At 35.2% G+C, this 23,754-nt stretch overlaps 1 protein-coding gene across 3 annotated transcripts in view; it reads right to left on the bottom strand.

Annotated features, from left to right (window-relative positions):
- Positions 1-843: 843 nt before the first annotated feature.
- The window catches only part of CEP120 (centrosomal protein 120), an 81,686-nt gene continuing 58,775 nt past the window's right edge, over positions 844-23,754 (bottom strand). For all 3 annotated transcript variants that reach the window (XM_065918208.1, XM_065918209.1, XM_065918210.1), the window contains 5 exons: positions 22,527-22,688; positions 18,814-18,936; positions 14,442-14,540; positions 5,490-5,635; positions 844-2,592 (listed from right to left, as the gene is read on the bottom strand). In XM_065918208.1, the coding sequence (XP_065774280.1) occupies positions 2,358-2,592; positions 5,490-5,635; positions 14,442-14,540; positions 18,814-18,936; positions 22,527-22,688 (765 nt within the window). In that variant the 3' untranslated portion in view covers positions 844-2,357. The remainder of the gene's footprint in view (positions 2,593-5,489; positions 5,636-14,441; positions 14,541-18,813; positions 18,937-22,526; positions 22,689-23,754) is intronic.

Here is a 23,754-nt window from a genome sequence, read left to right as displayed (position 1 = left end):
TTTTAAAAGCCCAAACATAGCTACCAAAGGAGAAGACTTTTTTTTACAGGCTGCAAGAACCAGGTCAGGTGGTCCATTCTGAGGTGGCTGAGGACAAGCAGTATGTACGGAGGTGATCTGAGGATTCAGGCTGAGAAGGAACTGGACAGAGCAGTATGTGGATGAGAAAGTCATCTGGTCAGACTCACCTGCTGTACTCTCAAGCTGTTCATGCAGTGCCTTTACACATCCTTAAATCCTACCCAAACCTCCTCCGCTGCTGAAAGCAACAGGATCCCAGGTCTGTATAGAAATCACTGAGTTATACCTGTAAAGGGACTCTTCCAACTTATACAGACATGGCACCACACGTACCTGGGAGATGTGATTCACTTCCCCTGCGGTATGGGCTGGCCTTAGGCATGGAAACTGGGCTTTCTTCATGAAAAGGAATCACAAACATTTTAAAGGTAAATTTTGTTTCATATGAAAGTATCTGATGAAAGGTCTGCTGTTACATATGGTACTGAGGAAACTTCTTATTCACTCACCTACTCCTTTTCTCATTCATTTATCTGTCTACTGTGGTCATACTCAAATCCCAGGCACTGATGACAAGCTAGTAGAGCAATCAGTATAAACACAGTAAACGTCACTGACAAATGAAATGTCTGTTGTTGAAGGACCACAAAAAGGTGTTAAAATTTCAGACTCTCCCCAATCAACTTTAGAACATATAAAGGTATCTGCAATGTAAACATTTAAAAACCAAAAATACAAAGTTAGTTACTTGATACAGGAAGTGACAAGCACTAGCCCAATTTATTTAACGAAAAAGTGATAGACTGCTCAGAAACTCAAAGATGTATACAATTATGATTTTTATTTGATAAAATACATAGCCAAAAGATTAGAGAAGGCAAACCACACATCCATTTTAGAACTGTCCCTTTTGTTTCTTCAAATCTAAGGCCCCCTCTAGTGTTTGAAAACATCACATGCAGCACACAAGGCAGCTGAAGGCACAGTCACGATATTTTACCCGAGCCCTTCCCAAACGAAAAGAATACTCTGTTCATGTGGCACAAAAAATCAATGAGAGAAAATGTTCAGCCATAATTAATATTTCACATTCTTCCTATAATTCTCATATTCATTATTCTCTCATTCAGTAATTTCTGTATTTACTGTTGGGTTGTTTTTGGGTTAACACTTGGTAATAAGGGAAAAAAAGAAAATATAAAGCATGGAGGGACTTTAATTTCCCAAACAAGAAATACACCTCCTTGAAAACGACAGAAAATAGCCTATTCTGCTTTTGTGGAAGTTATCAGTAAATAGTATATACTTCCTAAAGTATATACTTAAATTTATTATATTTGGGAATAAGAAATTTTAAACTACATCTATTGTAAAGCTGACCTAATCTGTGAATTTGCTAATTAAACCTTTTCAGTACCTGGTAAAAAGAAATGGAAAGTGTTGCTCTGAGGGCAAGTGTTTGCTCTGAACAATCTTACATAAAGGAATCTTTAAAAATTTATATTGACATGGCACTACATCGATACAATGACTTAGTTTCTTGTACTTTTGTAAAAGATTGATTAAAACTAGGGAAAATCAAAAATAGGTTTCCACTCTACTTTCTTAGCTGAAGCGTTTATGCGTCTGCTTTCATGTTTTATTACAGAGGGTTTACGTTAACAACTAGTATTACTATTACTGGACAATGAAATCTCTTTTCAACAAAAGAAAACAATGCAATCTTGAGCAGGAGACTGACAGAGACTTATTAAGCTATTCATATTCTTAAAAGTTTGAAAATTTAATAGCTATTGAAACAAGTTTAATCTGTATTAACTTTATTTTAAATAAATGACTAATTTGTCACTCAATAGATCACATATGACTTCTCTGCAAATGTTTCAAGCTAAAAAAAGGTAATCTAAAAAGAATTAAATAAAACTAGTTGGATTTTTAAGTGGTATCAACTTTTAAGATATCTCTTCAAATGAACAGCATTTTTAAAGTGCAACATATACTCTTTTGGCTCAACATAAAAAATTATATAACTGGAAATTAGTACAGTCATTTCTCTGAGAACAAATTTAGAGAAAAGCTGTTTTGAAAGTTAGCCATGAAATGATAAACACTGACGTCTTTAAAAAATGAGTATATAAAATGCAATTACAAATAAACCAGGGTGGGAGAGGTAGCACGCAGCAAATAAAACCAAATAAATACTATACAATAACGTACAAAATTCTGCTCATAAAAAATTGAAAATTGCATTTTAGAACAGCCATTTCCCCTTCTTTGGAGGGCTTTATAATTAAAATTTAGACCCGGAGTCTCAGGCAAAGTTTTTCAAAATGTTACTAGTTACTGGCATTGTTTTTTGCCAAAACCTCTCTGATCTGTCGGTCGAGTTCACTTATAATTCGATCCTCGTGATTATACACACCCGTCCTCATCAAAGTATCCCTTTCTTCTATTAGGCGAGTCAAATAATCATCCAAACCTTCTTCCAATGCACTGCCATGGGGGCCATCCATTTTTCCACTTGCAATCTCTCTGGAATCCGGGTACTGTTTTTGTTCTTGTTGCCTTAACCTGAGAAGTCAAGAACACAGGCCACTCGAGCAGACAACACAGACTGTTTTGGTTTTTAGTTAGTACTGCCACTTAACAACAAAATGACTCAATGGTAAAATACATTTTCAGTAATATTTTCAGGAAGAAAACAAAAACCTACTTGGCTAGCCAGAGTTAGCACACTTATAAAAGACAGTTTTAAAAACCAATACTTGCATAAAATACATGAAAATTGTAGAAATTTTCGGAGTATGCAGGAAAAAAATCATCTTAAGCAGAGATAAGCAATCTAAGTAATTTTCTATATCTCTTCTCAATTAAAAAATGCATGCATTTTAAACAGTTATCTAAAAAGCAATTGTATATATGCAATTCTGTACAATTACCAATATATTTTCACTATTATTAATATAATGAATATTTTCCTATATCATTATTGATATTTAGGTTGTTATTAAGCCCTTGTTATTGTTTCCTGAACATAATTTTCTTCTAACTTTATCCCACAAATATTTACTCATACCAAAAGGTGCTAGGTTTGGGGGATACTGTGTCAAATCAAGAAGAAGTTTCTGTTATTATGGAGCTTATATAAATATTTGTAGAAAGTGATATTCTATAGATATGAATGCTTGAATCTAGGGTGTGTACCTTTCAAGAGTTTAAAAGGATATTAAGTTATGGATAACTTCAAGTTACGTTTAATGATGATCTTATCTAAAAGATGAAGAAAGGGGAGCAGGTGCCAGCCTGGGATCTGGGTATTTCCAATGGAATATTATCAATCACATTACCTTGAAAATGGGGAGTATACCTGGCATTACTATCACTTAGTAAGAATACTAAGTTAGTTTGGACATGGAGTAGATTTTGATTTGATTTAGAATCTACAACTAAGATACAACTTTATACTTCTCTAAGTAACAAGCTACAAAAATATTTTAATTTGCAGCTATTCCTGACTTTTGTCTTTATAAAGAAGATAAAAAACAGCTGAATCTAAGTCCCTGCTTCTAGATGGCCTTCACAGTAAGCAAGCCCATGAGAACCAGTTCTGAGATTACATATAGCGTGGGGGAGAGGAAGAGCCAGGAAGAGTTCTGCCAGACCCCAGAAAGGGTGCAGGATCAGTGGTAGTGCGTGGTTTTGTTAGCTCAGGTTTCAAAGAGTCATATGAACAAACTCCTACGATCCCTCACAAAAGAATAAGAAACTGAGGTGTACAATCCAAACAGGACACCAAATACCTCCATCTGTTCTAAGAAAGGAAATAAAAAATAGGGCCCTGTGCTTTGGGACTCGGGAGGAAATCAAGTGATTAACGGGACATGGGTAAAATGGAGCAATACATGGGGATGATTAATAATAAGATTTAATTTCATATGACCTACACATATGACAGGCACATGGCTATCTTCATTTAAACCACCAAAACAGTGCTGAGCAAAGAGTAGTAGCTTAATATGTATTTGCTAAACTGCTATAAACAATAGGAAAAATTTGGAAGCAAGGGGCATGTTAAAATTAATTCATAACATCTTCCAGATCTGTGACACAGTTGACACCAAATAAGTATTTGCTGAATTAAGAGACTAACAGAGTGAACTGAGCCCTGTAGCATGTACTAAAGACCTTGACCTTTTTCCAACTGATATTTATACATTAATATTCTAAATGCATTTGTGTAATTCAGCTCCAAACCCACTGGATACAGTGACTGAGCTTCCCGAGTCTGTGTAAGGATGTATCACGGGGTCGTCTGTCAAATGCATGTCCTATGTCCTGAATTGTGCCTTCCCCACATTCACATGCTGAATGAATATGATGCAACCCCCAGTGCGATGGTGTCTGGTGATGGAGCCTTTGAAAGAGAATTAGGTTCAGATGAGATCATGAGCCAGGGGCCATCATGATGAAATCTGTGCACTTCCTACAGGAGACATGGGAGAGTTTGTGAGGACAAGTGGTCAGGCAGCTGTCTGCAAGCTAGGAAGAGAGTCCTCACCAGAAACTGTGTTGACGCTTTGATCTGGAATTTTTAGCCTCTGGAGCTGTGAGAAAATAGATTTCTGTTGTTTAAGCCCATCTATGGTATTTTGTTATGCTAGCCGAGCTAAGACAGTATGCTTCGCTGCAACAAAATACTAGTCTCCTGATAAACTTTAAAAGTCTTCCCCTACATTCTCCTCCAAAAAGACACTAGTTCTAACATTGCTTCCTAATGATTACTTTTCTAACACGAAATACTTGAGAGTAACTAAGAGTACCATGACACTACAGAGAAGGTTGGTGTTGCAGAGGAGTTACAAATACAACCTCTGGCATCAGATCTGAACTCTGGCCCCCTGACTTACTAGCTGTGTGACCTTGGAAGGGGTACTTAAATCTCTTTAATCCTCAGTTTCCTCATCTCCAAGTGGGATTAATTAGCTTCCTCAAAAAGTTGCTTTGCAGAGTTAAAAATAAACAAAAAAACAGTGGAGATAGGCATATTAGATATTTAAAATAGCTGCTGATACACAGTAAGGGCAATAATTAAGAGCTAATCTATTATTTATATAAATAATATAACAATATTTGAAATTTGTTATACTTTATATAATTAAATTCATTATCATTAATTACCTTGAAATAGTTGCAATAAATCTGAAATAGTCACACAGGAATAAAATTTAAAGTACTAATGCTATGGAAACAAAAAAGCTAAACAGAGCTACATTCATGGCAAAAAAAAATGTGAGAGTAATGGTCTTTGGCAAAGATTTTCTATTATATAACTGCTACATTTTAGAAATGATGTCCCTATTCTTAGACTTGATGTTGTACTCTCCCTGGACCAATGAATAAATAAAAAGTTGTACTATTTAAACTTGAGTTTTTGTATGGAAAAGAAAGTAATTTTTTAGTCATTATACCTGTTCAGTTCATTTCTTATATCCAGCAATTCTTGCCTCTCAGTTTTTACTGTATCTTTTTCCTCAGCGGCCAGGTAACGGAGTCTCATCTGTTCCAATTCTTCCTGCTGTTTTTTGAGACGAGCCATTTGACTTTCTTGCTCTCGCTTGAAAGAAACAAGCCCGATCTCTCATGTTAGGAACACATATACTTATATGACTGTGATTTGTGATTATAACCCTCCTTGACTATACCCGTGATATAGCTATACACAGATTCTGGGGACACATATTGTCTAGAAATGTCTGTGTTCTCTTTACAAACTTTTCCATGACTTCCCTTCCTGTTATAAGCCATAACCACTCATGTTCCAGTGATTGAGGTTAGCTGAATATAAGATAACAGAAGTTAAGGGCAAGAAAGAGTCTCCTGTCAACACAGTAAGTTGCCACAAGAGCAATGGTAAGAGTAGCATCTAAGAAATAGATTAATTATACAAAATTATATAAGAAATTACAATTATAAAGGAATGATAAAGTATACAAAGTAATTATATAAAATACAAATTATACAGAGTTACCAAGAAAAATTCAGTAACTGCTCCGGTACTAGTAATTAATTCCACTTCTATCTCAAGAAATGCCTTTCCACTCTTCAGACTCACAAAAAATCTATGCACATAAAATTTCTTTTATATAAATGTGTAACATTCCACAGAATGGATGTTCCATGATTTAGTCAACCACTCTCTCAGTAACAGACATTTTAGAATGCTGCAGTAAGACATCCTGTCATCTAACATAGTGATCTCATGAACCTTTCTACATTGTTACTATGAATGGGTACTGACTTTCTGCATTTTTGATAAGAGCATTTGATTGCTTCATTTTTTAAGGTGACAGTCAACTTCCCCTTTGTTTAATAAATAAATTTAGTTGTGCTACTTACAAGCTTTATATGTACATGAGATTGACTGATCAGTTAATATTATTATAACATCCTTGTCAGATTTTAGAATGAAGAGAATGGTGGTGTCATTGTTCTTAAGTGAGAATTAATTCTCTCTTCCTAGTTTCTGAAACAGTTTGTGCAATGTAATAGGAACAGCACTGAATCTGCAGCTTGCTTTGGGTAGTATAGTCACTTTCACAATGTTTCTTCCAATCCAAGAACATGGTACATCTTTCCATCTGTTTGTGTCATCTTTGATTTCTTTCATTCTTTTACACTGATGAAAAGTACTTATAGTTTTCAGAGTATGGGTCTTTTGCCTTCTTAACTAGGTTTATTTCTAGGTATTTTATTCTTTCTGATGCAATGGTAAATGGGACTGTTTCCTTAATTTCTTTTTCTTATCTTTCATTGTTAGTGTATAGGAATGCAACAGATTTATGTGTATTAATTTTGTAGCCTGCAACTTGACAAAATTCATTGATGAGTTCTAGTTGTTTGACTATTTTAATTAAAAAAAGAACCTCAGTAGAGTTCCCCAGTAGAAAAATGGCTATTTATAAACTAGGAAGTGGATCCTTTCCAGACAGAGAACCTGACTGTGTGTACACTTTGATCTCAGACGCCAACCTCCAAAAACGTGAGAAACAAACTTCTGATGTTTATAAGCCATCAGCCTGTGCTGTTCTGTCATAGCGGCCCAAACAGACTAAGAGTGGGGGTCTGGGGTTACCTATCCTGTGTCTCACATGTTCTGTGCTGCATTTCCTATCCTTTTTTCTCTTCCAGTTTGGATACTTTTTATTGGTTTATCTTCAGCTCACATACTCTTGGTTCTGCTATTAATTCATCTACTGAATTTACAATTCCATTGTAAAACTTTTCAATTCCAGGATGTCTATGTGACTGAAAAGGCTCCACTTCTCTAATACATTTCTCTATCATATTGCTTATTTTCTGGCAGTTATTTCTAACTTTCTGTCTGGTGATTCCAAAATCTGTTGATTTCTACTGAGCAAAAAAACAAAAAGGCATTCTACAAGCAAGTCTAATAATCAGGGAAATAAACAGGTAAACCACAGAGCGAGACCACTTTACACCCACCAAACTGGAAAAAATGTATACATCTGATAACAGCCACGTGTTCCACATGGTGTGAAGCATAACAATCACACACCCCTCTTGGGAACTGCAGGTTTGTACAACCACTTCAGAAAGTAATTTGGCAACATTTAGTGAAGAAGAAATGAACAAAGCCTACTACCCAGAAGTTCTACTTTTAGACAGAAACAGAAAGAAATGCTCACATGTAAAAAATTTTTCAGTGTTGTCTTACTATATGTTTAAGTTGTGTAAACCAGTAAAAATAAATCGCAAAAACCATTTTAAATCACACTAGGCAGTCACAGAATGATTCAGAGTACTTCCATGTATATAAAGTTTAAAGACATACAAAAGTAAATAGTGTTATTTACCGATATTTTTAGTATCTTTCTAATCTTATTAAAAAAATAGCAAAGGAATAATAAATACCAAAGTCAGCAAAGCAGTAAACTGTGGAGAGGATGCAGGTGAGAACAGGCGCATGCAACACTGATAATGCTCTTTCTTAAACTAGAAGGTGGGGATTGAGGAGCAGAAGAATCTTTGATTCCCTTTTTGGAACATGTAACGTGTTTCATTTCAAAAGTAATTATTAAGAAAATAAAGGAAAAGAAATCCAGACAAAAAACACACTGGATTGTTACATCTGGCTGAAGAGGTGATAAGGTTACTAGTGACTTTCATGTATGTTATGCTGCAGGAAATTTAGACTTTTTTCTTTTACAGTGAGCAGATATAATTGCAAACAAGGGGGGAAAGGTCAATGATTTAATTTTAGGTTCCTTTGTAAAAGTGTAACATTGTAAGACTTGAAACACTTTAATTCTAAACCATAAGAAAAGCCTTGAACGGCCCTGAGTGTTTAATCCAGCGTACAGCATTAATAATAATCACACATGCACACACACAAAAATTAGAGGTTCCAGGACGAACCCCTCTGCTGCCAGGTGCTCTGGGTTAAAGGCTCCTCAATCAAGTGAGTATAATCTTTATTTTGCCTTGGCTGCCTATAAATCCAGAGAGGAGATGTAAACATGCATACACTAGACTAAACAGCGGCTAAAACGTGGCCACTACTTACTCCCCCACTCACACATACCATGTAAGTCTGTGGGAAAAAACTTACAACTAAACTAAGGAACTCAAGTCAAGTTTTCTGAAAATAACCCAGAGCTGACAAGTCAGTAGGAGGGCCTGGATGGTTTCAAGACACAGTTTTTAACCAAGACTTGGACCTCCAACTGTTTTCTTAAACAAAGATTTACATCCCATCCTTGGCTAAATTACTTATAAATTAATCAAATTAATTACTCTGAGTGGATAAGCAGGAGGCTGGACAAGATAGTGCTGATGTCAGCCAGTGAAGTCTGTGTTGTTTTAACTAAATATATCAGCTCAGTTTTAAACAGATCTACTGTGCACAAATATGGTAAGGGGCCCATTCCTCCCCAAGTCTTAGTTCTGTTTCCTGTCCTGCGAACAAACATACCTAGTTTTAATGCATCAGACATGATGAAAATGTTAAATTGCCCAGAACAACAAATTCATATCTCTTAACGATGATTCATTTGTTTTTAAAAAGCAGTGGCTATTATTCTTCCTCCATAACTATATTCTAATGTGTCAAGAAATGTTTTCAAGTAAATATGGCACTTAGGACACAGTAAAGTAACAATCTTAACTTAGAATTGGGGGGGAAGGGAAGAAACTAAATTACCCCTTAAGTGTCTGACAACTAGAACTCTTCAAAGTCAGTGTTATACATCATACCAAAGATAGCAAATCCAGAATGTACAGGCATCATTTCCTTGTCTTCTAAGTTAGAACCCATTTCAAGTTACACTTATTTATATTTTACAGCTGTTGCCTACCCAGTTACCCAAGAACAAAAAAGTTTACAACATGAAAAAACACAGGCTTTTATACTTATGAATCAGAAGAAAAGATTTTTTTCCTAAATAACTGGAAGATTATGATTTTTTAAATTCACCAATTGACTATACGAGGTCACCTTTGAGTAATGGAAATCTCTGTTTAAACATTCTTTTGGCAATAGGCACTGAGCATTAGGTCTTATTTCCAAGCTTTACCAGCTGGGTTTTGTCATTAACATTTATTAACAATCTAAGATACGGCTTTCGCCGTCTAATCCGCACTACACAAATGTTTTGTACTGCCCTCCAGAGGATTTTGCTGTGACAAATTACTGGCAGAGATTATAGCCCCGTGGCTATTCACCAGAGGCAATGTAAAATTAACATGGTACTAATCCAATTTAAACAAGAAGTTGCACAAACAATCCTCTGAACAAAAGCAGATAGAAGATTCCAATTTTATAGTCAAACACAATGTGTTTTTAATAAAAAGTTTTAGGGAAAAAACTGAAGTAATTTTCACACATATAAATTGTGCCTATTCGATGAAGTAATTAATTTTAATCTTCCAAAAACAGCGGCAGAGCACACACAATCCACTATGGCAACCCCAAGGTCTGTCACACTTTTAGGGGGCTGCGTCCCTCAAACGTGGCCTGTGGAACACCAGCAATTCCTAGGGACCCGAAAATTAGTTGACAGAGCTGTTTCTGACGCAGAAAGTCTGCGGGACAAGGGACAGAAGTGGTCTGCAGTGAAGCTCACTGCACTCAAAGGATTTGAGACTATTTTCTGTCATGAAGCAGACGTCTGGGGTTGAATCAGTAATTTCACAAAGTTTTTTCTCCTTAATTCACTTATAGAAACTTAAAAGACGCGTCTGAACTTTTGTGATGTCTTCTGTTATTAGGTACAAATAACTAAAATTACTATGCTAATGGTTTTTAGGCACGAGGGTAGGAAAAAACATAGGAAAAAAGGGTAAATAGAAAACAAGGAATTAAAGGAAAAACCAAGAAGATGGCAAAAGTATATGAGAATGCTTATGTTAGAAGGAGAGGGTGCTTGGATGGAAGCATTTTAAATTGAACTTTTTTTAAAGAGCCAGTTTCAGTTCATGAACTGGGGGGTTTATATTCAAAACATTATTTTTTACATTTTAAAAACTACCTCAAACAATGTGAAAACAATGTCATCCATCACTATACACATATGAACATAAGTTAAAAATCAATTTACTTACTCATTGTTCTTGCATGGGTATTTCTTAGTAAGAAACGTGACAATTATAATGAAATTATGCTCTGATAATTCCTAAGTTCTCCAGAAGAAACACCCTAATCAACAGGTTTCCATCTTTTCACTACTGATTTTGGTAATGCCCTATAAGTATTCACCACTGCATTAGTCTCTCATCCTTCATAAGTTGCATAGACTTCTTCAGAGATAGGCATTGTCTTCCACTTCTTTCCTACCTGCTCTTTATTGTTAAACTTAAAGTGACTTCATATCTATACTGCTATTTTTTGTTCTTACCAATTTCTAACTATTGTTTTTAAAATGATGAGCTCTAGCAGTTTTCTGTAGCACCCTTAGGATTTTCTGTGTCAGATCATGTCAACCGCACATGGTGACAGTTTCACTTCTTCTCCAATTTAGATCCCTTTTTCTAATACTGATATTAGAAACATTGGTTTTGAACCATATTTCTCCTTTAGCTCTGAATGACAAAATAAAACGAGAACCCTACAGTCCTCTTGTTTGTCTAATACTTATTTTCTGTTAGTTTTGCTAACTTCATTTGCATTTCTTACAACCCTGCCATATTCCTGTTAAGTGTCAGCCCTCCCAGCTGCAGTTTCCTGTGGAAGAGAACTGCTATCTCTTCCAGAACAGAGCATCCTCCACTGTTCAAGGCACATAGTAGGCTCCTGATAAGTACGTGCTAAAGAATGAACACATAAAACAACTCTAAATGTTTCTCCAGACTTAACACACTCTCACCTCTTTGCACCTGCTGGCTGACACTACTGCACAATTAGCCCTTATGTAGGTTTTTCTCTCTTTTGTCAGTTTCTACAAAATATCTACCTTACAACTATCATCCAAAGTACTATTCTTACTCAAACTATCCCGAACCCCACTTCCCTACAGCTATTACATATAGCAACATCTTATTTTCTAGACTTAAAATTGTTCAAATTTTTGTTGCTGCCATTATCTTTCAGCTAATCAGTCACAAATCTTTCTAATATTTGTTCTGTTCATCAATATACGAAGCTACCATCTCACTAGGTCCTCACCCGCTGAAACCAAGAACACTACGCATTATGGCTCATGTTCTTTTAACAAGTTACCCTTTACTGAGCATAGACAAAGTACCAAACGCTAATAATGCTTTACAGACCACTCAGTAATTCTCAGACAACCTCGAGGAAAGATTTTTCATTGTACAAATAAAGGGACTAATCGGAGAAATCAAATTCCCCAGGTCGCAGAGTTATTAACAGCCAAGATTCAATTCGGCTCTCTTGACACCAAGACCATGTTCTAAACTACTATGTGTGCTGCCTCTGACAGAAGTTGTTATTCTGTTATTTTTAATAGCCACTCTCATCACATTATCCCCTTGCTCCCAGTTCCATGGGGACTCTTCCCTATGGAACTAAAGGGAACTTCAGTGTCTTGGCATCATGACTTTATATTAGCTTCTTCTCTTTCAAAGTCACTTTAATTTCTCATTTCCAAAGCTGGTCTATCTAACAGTCAATGATGGCATTTTCCTTGCTTATCATAAGTCAAATCATTACCTCTTCTGCTTCAGTCCTCAGGCAGAGATCCCTAATGTCTTCCACGGCTCACTCTGAAATACTTTATGTGGGTTCTATGGAATTAAGCCATTAACACTGGAAAGGGGAAAGAGCGTGAGTGTATGCTCAGTTATATGATTCTATCCTCACTCTTACCACTTAGTATCTGTGTGATCATGTGCAATTTAACTTCTCTGTTTCTTTCATCTATTAAATGGAAATAGTACCTGCTATATAGGGGAAGGGTCTTGTTGTTTACAGTTGTCTCCAACTCTCTTGTGACCCCATGGACTGCAGCCTGCCAGGCTCCTCTTATTCGTGGGATTTCCTACTGGAGTGGGTTGCCATTTCCTTCTCCCGGTGATCTTTCTGATCCAGGGATTGAACCCACATCTCCTTCATTGGCAGGCAGGATTCTTTACCACTGGGCCACCAGGGAAGGCCATATAGGATCTTATTTAGTGGCAAATGAAAAGATATGAAGGGCTTAGCTGAGCCTTATCAGCTTTCCTTCCTCCTCCTTAAATATAAGCATTCTAAGTTCTATCTACATCTTCAGTTATCATCTCGGCAAAGGATTCCTTCATCTATCCTTAAGCTCAAGCATCCTCCACATATCAGTCCGTATTTCTGATTACTGAATTTCTTTCTGTAAAAATTAAAATGTTCAAATCTGCATGTCCTATCTTCTTCCCATGCCTCAATCAGCTTCTTGTCTTAATAACCATAATTCCACTATTGGAAAACTCTCTTTCTGGACACTGAGGCTTGAACACTTGACATCATCTTTGACTTTCCACTCTGCATCTGATTAGGTATAGTGTCCTGTATAGCATCTACCAGAATCACATCTTTTAAAATAACCTCTTTGTCACGTTCTCACTGCTACCACTTAAGTTATGATCCCTACTTCCTGAAATGACCTTTAAAATGGGCCCTCCTCTGTTGTCCATGAAGTCTATGCTTTCTGACTTTATGCCTCTTTACTGTAATCATTCTATTCATTGTATTTACAACACTTCTCCCCCTGCCCAAGAACTTCTCTAAACCACAAGCAATTCTTCAGAGTTCCATCTCAAATTCCTCATCTTCTATGACACCTTTTCTAAGTTCTATTAGATACAAGTACTTCCTGTCTTGAGTACTCTGTACAGTTCTCTTCAGGGCTCTTACTATTAGGCAGTAAATGTCATAGTCTTCTTCCCTACTACCAAATGGCAAGCTCCCTGAGACAAAGACCTATGCTTAACTCGTATCTATAAATCTAGGGCAGTGCCTTGAACACAGGAGGCCCTGATACTATATATGCTCATCCTTAGTCTTGTGAGCATTTATAAAACATATTCACTGTGTGTAATGGTATTTTATGCTTACAATCTCAATTCATCTACAAGCTATGTTAAGGCAAACTGTGCTATTCTCAGGCAGTCTAGTAAATACTCTTCTATGACACTGGTATGCATTTAGAACAATGCCATAAAGATGTTTAATAACATTTGATGGTTTGGGAGACACATTAAAAAAAAAAACACAAATCTAAGAGACCCTATGTACCAAATTTCATTCAGAATTTAAATGGACACATTTAATAAAAGCAAAACTTAGAATAAACTAACCACTAATTTCAAAATGAAAATCTTGTTCATATTTTATTTGATCTTAATAATTTGAAGAAATTATACCCAAAATTAAAATTAATGTCTCATAAAGTTAATAGCATTTGTCACCCAGTACCAGGAAGGGGGAAAAAAAAGTAACAAAGAATTCAGGAAAGTACTATCACTTTTAAATTCTTATAAAATTATGCAGAACTACCCCGTGATTCCTTTTCTTGATGAAGAAATTACTATGTCTTCCTAGGAGGTAACATTTAAAAGTATGTTCTTAAAGTTCTCCCTCCAAAAGGCACTCCCAATAGAAGGAAATTAATACTAGGGAGAAAAGGATGGTAGTTTTATAAGTAGAAGAAATTATTCCCAGTTTTCTGTGGGCCAGAGGATAGTTGCAATTAAGGAGGAAAAAAAAAAGACCTATAAGTTTCAGTTTTTAATTAAGGAAAGGAAGATCTTATATATAATACATTAAAAAAAAAAGCCCTAATCTCAAATATAGAACTGGAGACTCAAATATGGACATCTGAACATAACAGATATTGCCACATATGCAAACTTGTAAAGAATCAAGGGAAAATGGCATATAAAGAATAATCCATCATCAGCTATAAACTACATACCTGTTTAAGTCTGGCAAGTTCTTTTAAAGCTCGTCCCCACTGCTGCTTGTAATGCAGTTTAGACTTGGTTGCGGATTCCAACTTTCTTTCAAGTTCAACCTAACAGTGATTAAAATCATATCAAGTGAAACACTATACCACTGTGTACAATCACTGAAAGATAATATATACAAGGAGTCTGGCTTAAGAAAAGAGTTTATATAGTGTAACATACGACATCATCTAAAACTGTTATATAATTTACTATAAATATTATGGCACGTGAACATTTTCTTGTTTAAAATATAGTCGTATTTTTACTGCCTAACAGCCTATACTAAAAGGAATTGAATCAGTCTTAACCTCCAGACAGTTACTATAAATGTATTTAAAACATATAACAAAGATCATAGAGTAAAAAAACACATTTTTGGGGGTTGTTTTTTTACAAAAAGCAGTTGTTAGCATTCCAATTTAGCTGTCACTCTCGACCCTGAAACCAGATTACTCCTTTTGGAGACCTATCATTATGTGGAATTTTGTCTTACAGTGAAGAGAGCTTGTAGAGATACTTTTATAACTCATTTTGGCAAAAATCACAGAATTCTGAGAACAGTGAACTGTTTTATCAGAAAGCAGTTTAGTAAGACTACAAAGTCAAAAATATTTTAAGAATGTTAAACTCAAGTAAGAAAAATAATGCTCCTAAAAACACTCATCTAACTTTTATTTTCTATTTTCCCTCAAACACATGAAGAGAAACACGAAAGAGATTCAATTTTTAAAATACAGTTATTTATACTTGCAGCAGGCAATCTGTTGTGCATGAACTGAAGCCAACTTGGCTAGCTCTTGGAATGTACTCTCTCAAAGTTTCAAACCAAGTACCAAACAAATTCATGCAGCCAACAGACAGTTTTACTATTGAAGTGATAAGGTGATAATATGGCTGAATTACAGTAACATACTGTTCATCTAAACTGCTGTAGTTTTTGAATATCGATTCTAGTTTTTCCCATACACACAACTCCTACTGTTTTGCAGAAAAATAAAATCAAAGACACTATCCAAATACTCAAACTTCAGAAAACTCAGGAGGAAATAAAATGAAAGGAGAAGTAGATTGCCAAAACCCCTTCACAAAAGACCAGAACGTTCTCTGCAGTAATATATGACCTCATGGAGTCAAGGTTTCTGCTGCTTTACAAATCCCTAGAGCTTGGATTTAAATGTGTTGACATTTCACAAGTAGACTCATACATCTTAAGCTGAATAATATTCTGAGATTATCAAATATGATCTCTTCCACTTATGCCCCCAAAGATTTATTCCTATTACTTAACTGGACATATAACAACTGTCCAGTATAATTATATAACAATTGGTACTTTAACAACTGGACATATGTCAGAGGAAAAGCAAAAATCTGTTCATAACTGTAAGATGCAAGAATAGTACTCAGTTATAGAAGTGATCATATCCCTCCATCTCGGAGAAGGTACAGTGTCCTGGACAAGCCCCAGGATGAGGGTTAGGATAGCTAGAAAGATCGTTTATACCCACTAAACTGACTCCATCAGAAAAAACTGGGTAGGTTACATCTGCTTTGCCATGATTATCAAAATAATTCACATTTGAATTGTTATTCACATTAATTTAAAACACATATATAATCAAAACATATAATTTCTTTATTCTTAACAAACAACAAAAAAGTGATAGCTAACAAAACTGAGATGTAAACATCATTTTTCTAATTCATCCCAAACTATCAAATCAGTGATTCCTAACTTTTTTTAATGATACAAATGCCTCTGTGATTCTAATGTAATATACACACCCAATTCCCAGAAAAATGTACACAACCAAAGTTTTGACACAATTTCAGGACATTCAAAGACCTCGAGTTAAGGGTCCTTTTTGTGGGTAGTAGATATGAGACTTGAGGAAACCTTTTTTGCACTTAAATTATAAGCCAAGTTACAGACTGAAAATAAAATTTGGCTCAGTACCTAGCATCAATTCAGGGCCTAGTGAAGACCAAGCAGACTTCCACTGATTTTAATGTCCCTATTTCTATCCTTGATATATCCACAACTCCTAATTCTCTACTGTTGGCATGGCATTGTCTTTGCCTCTAATCTTCTATTCTCCAGTTCCAATCTGTCATAAGAAACTACAGATTTCTCCCTTGAAATATTTTCCAGTTTTATTCTTTTGTATTCTTACTACCATTTCCTAAGTTCAGGCTCATCTTCTCTTGTCTCCTCAGCCTTAAATATATTCTATCTACAAATCCTGCAAGCCACTATTACATCAATTTACTCTCTACTAAAGCATCTACAATAGCTACTAAATACTTGCCTACTGGCAAGTATTGAACCCAAACTCCTCTGCCTAGGTGTTAAAGCACCAAAACACAATTTCCATCCTACTTGTTCAACTTTCTTGGTGCTCAAAATGAAATACCAACCACCAGTTTTGTCCCCCTCCATCTCCTAGTCCAAGTTAATTCCTGAACCTGTCAATGTTTTTGCTTCATTGCTTGCTTAAAATTTAAGGTTCAGCTCAAATCCTACCTCTACATGGAGATGCCTTAAAACTACTATATTCTGAACATCAAATGATTTCTTCTTTCTGAGTTGCAAAGAGTTTCTATCACATTCCCTGGTATTTAATTATATACAATCATTTAAGCCTCTCTGGGTTATCTCCCCAATTAGGTTACAAACTCTTTAAAAGTGAGGTCCCTTTCAAAAGGATAACATATTTTTCCTCTTATTCTTTTCTTTTCTCTCATTTTCCCCTCTTTCTTAAGTCAGGGGTGGGCACACAATAGGAACTCACCAAATGCTCTTAAATACACCAATTTTAGCTTCTGTAGAACTTATGTCTTCTTTATGCCCTACTAAATTATAATGCTTTCCCTATCTTATTTTTTAAAAGTCCAAATTATTTTTAAGCCATATAAAGTCATTTCCTAGCTTAAAGCAAATCAAACTATTTTTTACTTCTTATAAAGGGAATCAAGAAGTGAATTTAGTAAAACTGTTAATGTTAACTTAAATCTTAATGTTAACATATCTGTAGACCATTTCAGTGAAGAATGGGAATATTTGTGTTACACTGAAGAGATGAGTAAATAGAAAAGAAAAAGCTCTCAATCAGACATAATTAGAAGTTGCAGACTAAATCAGGGACTTCTTCACTTAAGCCTTCCTTTTTGTGCTTTTATGACTTTACTACTTAAGAAATAAGATTCTGCCCTCTTCTGGCTCCAAAAGCACTTACAAAGAATTTTCAAAAGAGCTGAGAAGTGTTGTTTTACTAGGTGTTTAAAAACATTAGATGAATTCATTAGGTCTGATATAAAGGCACTTCAATTACACTTTTTTTTCCCTTAATAAGTTCATGGTACTATTTATACTTGTACTATGTTTTGTGATTTCTATTCTATTGGTAGAAATGCAGTTGGAAGAAGGAATTTTAAAAATCATTTACCATTTATTTCTGTGGTGGATATTACCTAATTTATATTCAGAAAAGATTAATAAGATAAATATTTCTGTTCCAATTTTGAGATATTTGGTCCTGAATTTCCCCAAGGTAAAAATGCAAATATTTTTGATACCTACTTAATAGAGCTTGTGAGAATTTATGAGATATTGTCTGAATGCTTCAAAGACCTCTGGTAGGCCACAGAATTCATAATACAAAAACAGAAGTACTTTAAATACTTGGATTAATCAAAAAGGGTGGGAAATGTCCAGCCTGATTCAAATTCAAGGTCACTGGTAAAGAAATGAGGAGAAGGCTGAGAGTGTCTAGATATGTAAGAAGCAGAACTTTGCAATTAAATAGATATGAGGTAAGAAGAGGAACCAAAGATAGCATGGCATTTGACAAGCTCCAGAAACATTTAATGAATTCAGAAATGCTAGAAGAAATCAGTTAATATCCTTTTTCAACTCCATTTTTTAAACCACATTCTTATTCTTCTCTCCAAATTTTCTATCTATACCCTTTTTGCCTCTTGAATAGTTATATCAAGGACTACATTTTATTTCTATGGTCCAACCATCCTCTCCTTTTTTAAAGCTTCAGTTTCTCCTGGCTGTTATAGCTTTCCTGACAGGTTTGTGAATTCCTTTAGTCCAAGAGTTACTCAGTTCTGCAGTTTTCAACCAATGATTCCAGTATAGGCTATAATTGTTAAAAATAAAGTGATGAAATTCAAGTGACAGCGTCATGTGCATCAAATTCTTTGAGATGTATTATTTGATATCAGAATACTACAGTTAAATGTTATTACATTGAATATGCAAGTATCATTTACTGATTTTATAAAATGATCATCAGGGCTAGTTAAGATGCCATAAACCAACACAGGTACCTTTTCCAAAGTGAGAAGATTTATTTCAGACTGTAGTCGAATTTCTGGTTTGCTGCTTTGCTGATCTTTGAACTGATGGAACTCTTTTTCTAAAGTCTTATACTTATTTTCAGCATCGTTCAGCTGTATTAAAAAAAGATTATAGCCGTTTTAAAACAGAGGTATGCAAAGTGTAGTATTACAGAATTCAACAGTGTCATTTTATCTTTAAGGCATGTTCATATTTAGAAAATTTAGAAAATACATAAACTGTAAGGAGGAAAATTAACTGCTCTAGTAATCTTAAAAAATTCAGTAAGTCAACTGATTAACAATATACAAAAACTTTTTAAGAGTATCAAATTTCTTATTAAACCAGTATCTTGAGAACATTGTTGTTAAATTTTAGGTGACAGAAAAGTAATATTATAAAAATACTGGAAATAATTTTTTAAAATGTGTCATGAATGATTGAACACTATAGGTATACCTGATTATTGATGAAAGTAAGTTTAATTTTAATGCAGTGTTTATTGTTCTTATAATTTGATACTCTATGAATTTCATAATTCCAATATGATTACAACTTAAAGATTTGGCTCAGTCCCTTCATATTTGTAGGTAACAAAACTGAGGGTCAGAGAACTGGATTACTGAGGCAGTGCCATAGAGCCAGTAAGTGGCAGACATGCGAACAGAACTCAGATATTTTCAGCTCCTAGAATGATCCTCTAATGAAAGCAGGCAATACTTCCTTAAATTAAAAAAAAAAGACTGTCTTGACTGAACACTGTAATTTCCCTTAAAACAGTTTCAAAACTATCAAGACAAAAAGATAATAAAAGTGTTGCTTCAAAATCTGGGATTTTTTCTTTAATCAAATGGAAGTAAGCACAGGGATTCCCTGGTGGCCCAGATGGTAGAGAATCCACCTGCAGTGCAGGAGACCCGGGTTCGATCCCTGGGTCAGGAAGATCCCCTGGAGAAGGACATGGCAACCCACTCCAGTATTCTTGTCTGGGAAATCTGACGGACAGAGGAGCCTGGTGGGCTACAGGCCCTGGGGTCACAGAGTCGGACACGACTGAGTGACTAACACTTTCCCTCCACTTTCAAGTGCTATAAAAGAAGCTTTCCCAAAACATACCAATGTGACTAACCATTGTTAGAGAAACCAGTTATTTATTTCTCTAAGACTAAGACTTAACTAAATGTGAAATACTGAGAAAACTGGTAGCAAAAATGGAACTTAAATTACCAATAAATTCTTATTTTATGCTAGTAATTATCAATAATTCTAACCAGGATTTATCTAGCATCTTAAGGTAATGAGTATTCCATACGTGGAAGTTTTCCATATAACTCAAGTTTACCTCTTTGAACACGCAAACTTTTAAAATTGAATAGAAACTTCTCTAAAGAATCTATCACATTTTTATTTAAAACAAAAGCTAATAAACTTAGTGTTTGGCATTTTTTGACAGGCATATTATCAATCTACTATTAGGCATACTGGGTTCTTTTTCCTTTGCTAAGTGGATCACAATTTACATTGGCTTTTTTCACTTCTAAGAACTGCTTTTACGTACTTGAATGCATATACTTCATCACTGTGCACTGATGGTGTATCTGTCCCTTCTACCTGTCTTGTTAGAATTGTGTGTACGTACACGTAACCTGGTTCAGAGTAAGGGCCTGCAAAGTTCTCTAATACAGAAGAGGGGAAATGTTTACAGTCATGGACTTAGTAACTGGGCATCCCCAAAACTTCTGCTTTCTACCACAGTTTTTCCCATAGGTTTTAGCTTATATTTTAGGAGTGCTCTGGGGAATTTTTCCAAAATACTAATTCTTCCCACAAAGATGTAAGCTAATTATACCTCAGGTAGGGTAGGGACAGGGTAGCAATGCCCATGTTTTGGTTTTTTTTTTTCCCCCAAGAGCTCCCCTAGGGATTCTAACATATCTTAGAAGCATTTTTTCTAGATGGCTCAATCTTCCTGATAAATCGTAGAAGAGAAGCAATCCTGGAGAATCCCAGCACAATTGCCCACTTTTACAACTTTATCTTTCATAAATCTACATGAGACTGCCATAATAACAATCGAATTTATCTTTATAACCACCTAAATAATATGGTCTTACCTGACCCTGAACTGCTAGGGAAACTATCCTTCATGCCAGAATTTACTAAAGACTTCAGAGGCATTCATCATATATATCTAATCTACACTGAAATTTTTCAAGATAGATAAGCTTCATTTTTAACAGCTTGAGCCTTTTTTTTTTTTTTCTTTCCAGCAAATATTTTTTAAGCCCATATTATGTGCTGAAGACTGGCCGGGCTCCAGGAATACAGATAGAAACCAAAATAGTTTTATTGACCTAACAATCTGACACTGATCAAATTATCACACTAATGAAAATAAAAACAAACTGCTATAACATATCATAAAGAAAGAGAATAAGAGAAGAATACACCAAGAAAACATATAACAAAAACTTGACCTAGACTTGGACAGCAGGGGTCAGAGAAGATTTCTCTGGGAAAGCGATGCCTCAGCTGCAAACAGAGATTAGTACAGTTCACTGGGCCAAGAAAAAGCAGCGTACAAAGATTCTAAAGGGTGAAGCATGCATGGTGTGCCCGAGGACCTGAAGAGGACCATACAGCAACAGCGAGAGATGAGGTGAGGTAGGTAGGCTGGATGCAAACTATGCAAAGGTTGGTAGGGCAAGACAGTAATTCTGATCTTTATTCTATGAGCATTAAGACAACCCTAAATGGTTTTAGAAGAGAGTGTCATGATTCCCAAACTTCAAAAATATCAGTTAGGCTGCAACAGAAGAACAGGTTACAGGGGTTGCTAACTGAAGTAAAGAACACTTGGAGCAAGGTCAAGTATGGATAGGAGGCTCATGCTGAGTTTTAAATGCCCAAAGACACCCAAGGAGAGATGTCTAAAAGACAATGAGATAAGTGGGTCCAGGGTGCAAAGGTAAGGTCTGGGATACAAATGTGCAAGTCCCAGAGATATAGGCTGTCTCTGAAACTATAGACATGAGTAAGACTGCTTAGCACAGTCTAAGTCTGGGGCTGGGAGGTAGTTCAACATTTAATGGCTAGATAAAGGAAAATAAGCTTTCAGAGAGCCTGAGGCATGGCCAGAAAGTAGAGAAAAACAAGGAGAGTGGCACTGAGAGAAGAGAATATACAAAAGCAAAAACAACAGTGTTGATGCTGGTGATAAGTGTGATTTAGATGAGAAATGAAAAATGCCCATGGAACTTAACGGCTGAGCCACTGGTCGTTTCTCTGACAACTGCCTGGGGCAATGGGGATAGAAACCTGAGGAGAAGCGGTTGAGAGGTGAAAAGTGAGAAGGAGCACAGACAATTCTCTCATGAAATTTGGTTCTTAACTGAACTTGGTCCAGTCATATATGAAAAGTATGCTTGCTAAGAGGAGATTTATCTGAAAAAAAATTCTAGTTTGAGATTTAACTCAAATATAGCACAGACTCAAGCAAATAATTATAAGAGATTATTCCAATATAGTCCTTAGCTTTGACTCAGGAAAAGAAGATTCAACTTACATTTGAATCTCAGTGCAATAAATACGATTAATAGTCCAAATTACTGCGAATTTTTATAACTCTTTAGTGAACCATTTCTATTATCTCTAGAATGCAAATAAACTCTCAGTTTAGAGGTAACACATATTTTAACCCTACTTGCTGCTGAAGTCGGTGTTTATCCTCTTGTAGTTGCTTCATCTTCAACCTTTCCAGTTCTACTTGGTGAACACAATCTTCCTTGGCCCTCCGGATAGAATCCTGAAGTTCTTGCAGGTTCCGTTCACGTTCTGATTTCAGTTCTCTTCTTTCTCTTTGAAGCTTAAAACGGGTACATCTTTAAGAGGGTGATTCACTACTAGTTGCATTATATTGCTCAATATTATCCTTATATATATGGTCAAGTGTTCAGAATACTTTACAAACTGATTTTCATATTTTCAGGTATTAGAGAGTTAATGCTTAGGTATATTAAAATTAAAATTTTTAATCATTTACTGCTAAAATACAAAGTATATCCCCAAATCCATATATGATGCATAAATTCAACTGAAAAAGCCTTAACTATTTAAGACTAAATAACTAAATAACTGATCTAAATAACCCATTTTATTATATAAGCAAATATGCCCAAGTTTCTTTTCTTCTTTAGAAACTTATTTTTTTACCTAATCACATAGAAGATAACAGAGCCTTACTATTAGAAACAAATACATATTATATTATATTTAGGTTTAACTATGTAAATCAATTTAGAAATCCCAGAAAATGTATAAAGATAAGGTTAGAGTTTTTTTTTTTTCCCCATTTATTTTTATTAGTTGGAGGCTAATTACTTTACAATATTGTAGTGGTTTTTGCCATACATTGACATGAATCAGCCATGGATATACATAAGGTTTGAGTTATATACCAAAAAAATTTTAAGAAATATTTGGGCAAGGAATGGGCATATAAATTTCATGTGGAAGAAATTCTAATAATTTGAAGTGACCTTTATAGTAATGCTAAAAAGTATATCAAGTAAAATTCAATAAAACCTAACAAAAATGCTAACTAGGCACAGTATTAGGTTGGTTAAAAAGTTTATTCAAGTTTTCTGCAAGATGTTACAGGAAAACCCAAACAAACTTTTTGGCCAACCAATACTAACTTGTTTATCCTTTCTTGGGATATAATCTTTAATGGGCAAGAAAAAGGGATATTCCCTTCTTACTGAAATCAAAAGTATAATTCTAGGCCCCTGATGCTTTTCTGTAGGTAGTGCAACTATCCATTCCTTCCACATCACTGCAAAGGTAACCAAAAGTCTCCACTATTGCAGAAGTCAGCCAAAGCTGACTGAATAATAATTAACCATTTTAAACAACAGTTTTCTACCTTTTCT

Source organism: Muntiacus reevesi, chromosome 1 (assembly GCF_963930625.1).
Source record: "Muntiacus reevesi chromosome 1, mMunRee1.1, whole genome shotgun sequence".
Lineage (NCBI taxonomy): Eukaryota > Metazoa > Chordata > Mammalia > Artiodactyla > Cervidae > Muntiacus > Muntiacus reevesi.
This window is presented reverse-complemented; position numbering and strand designations above follow the sequence as displayed.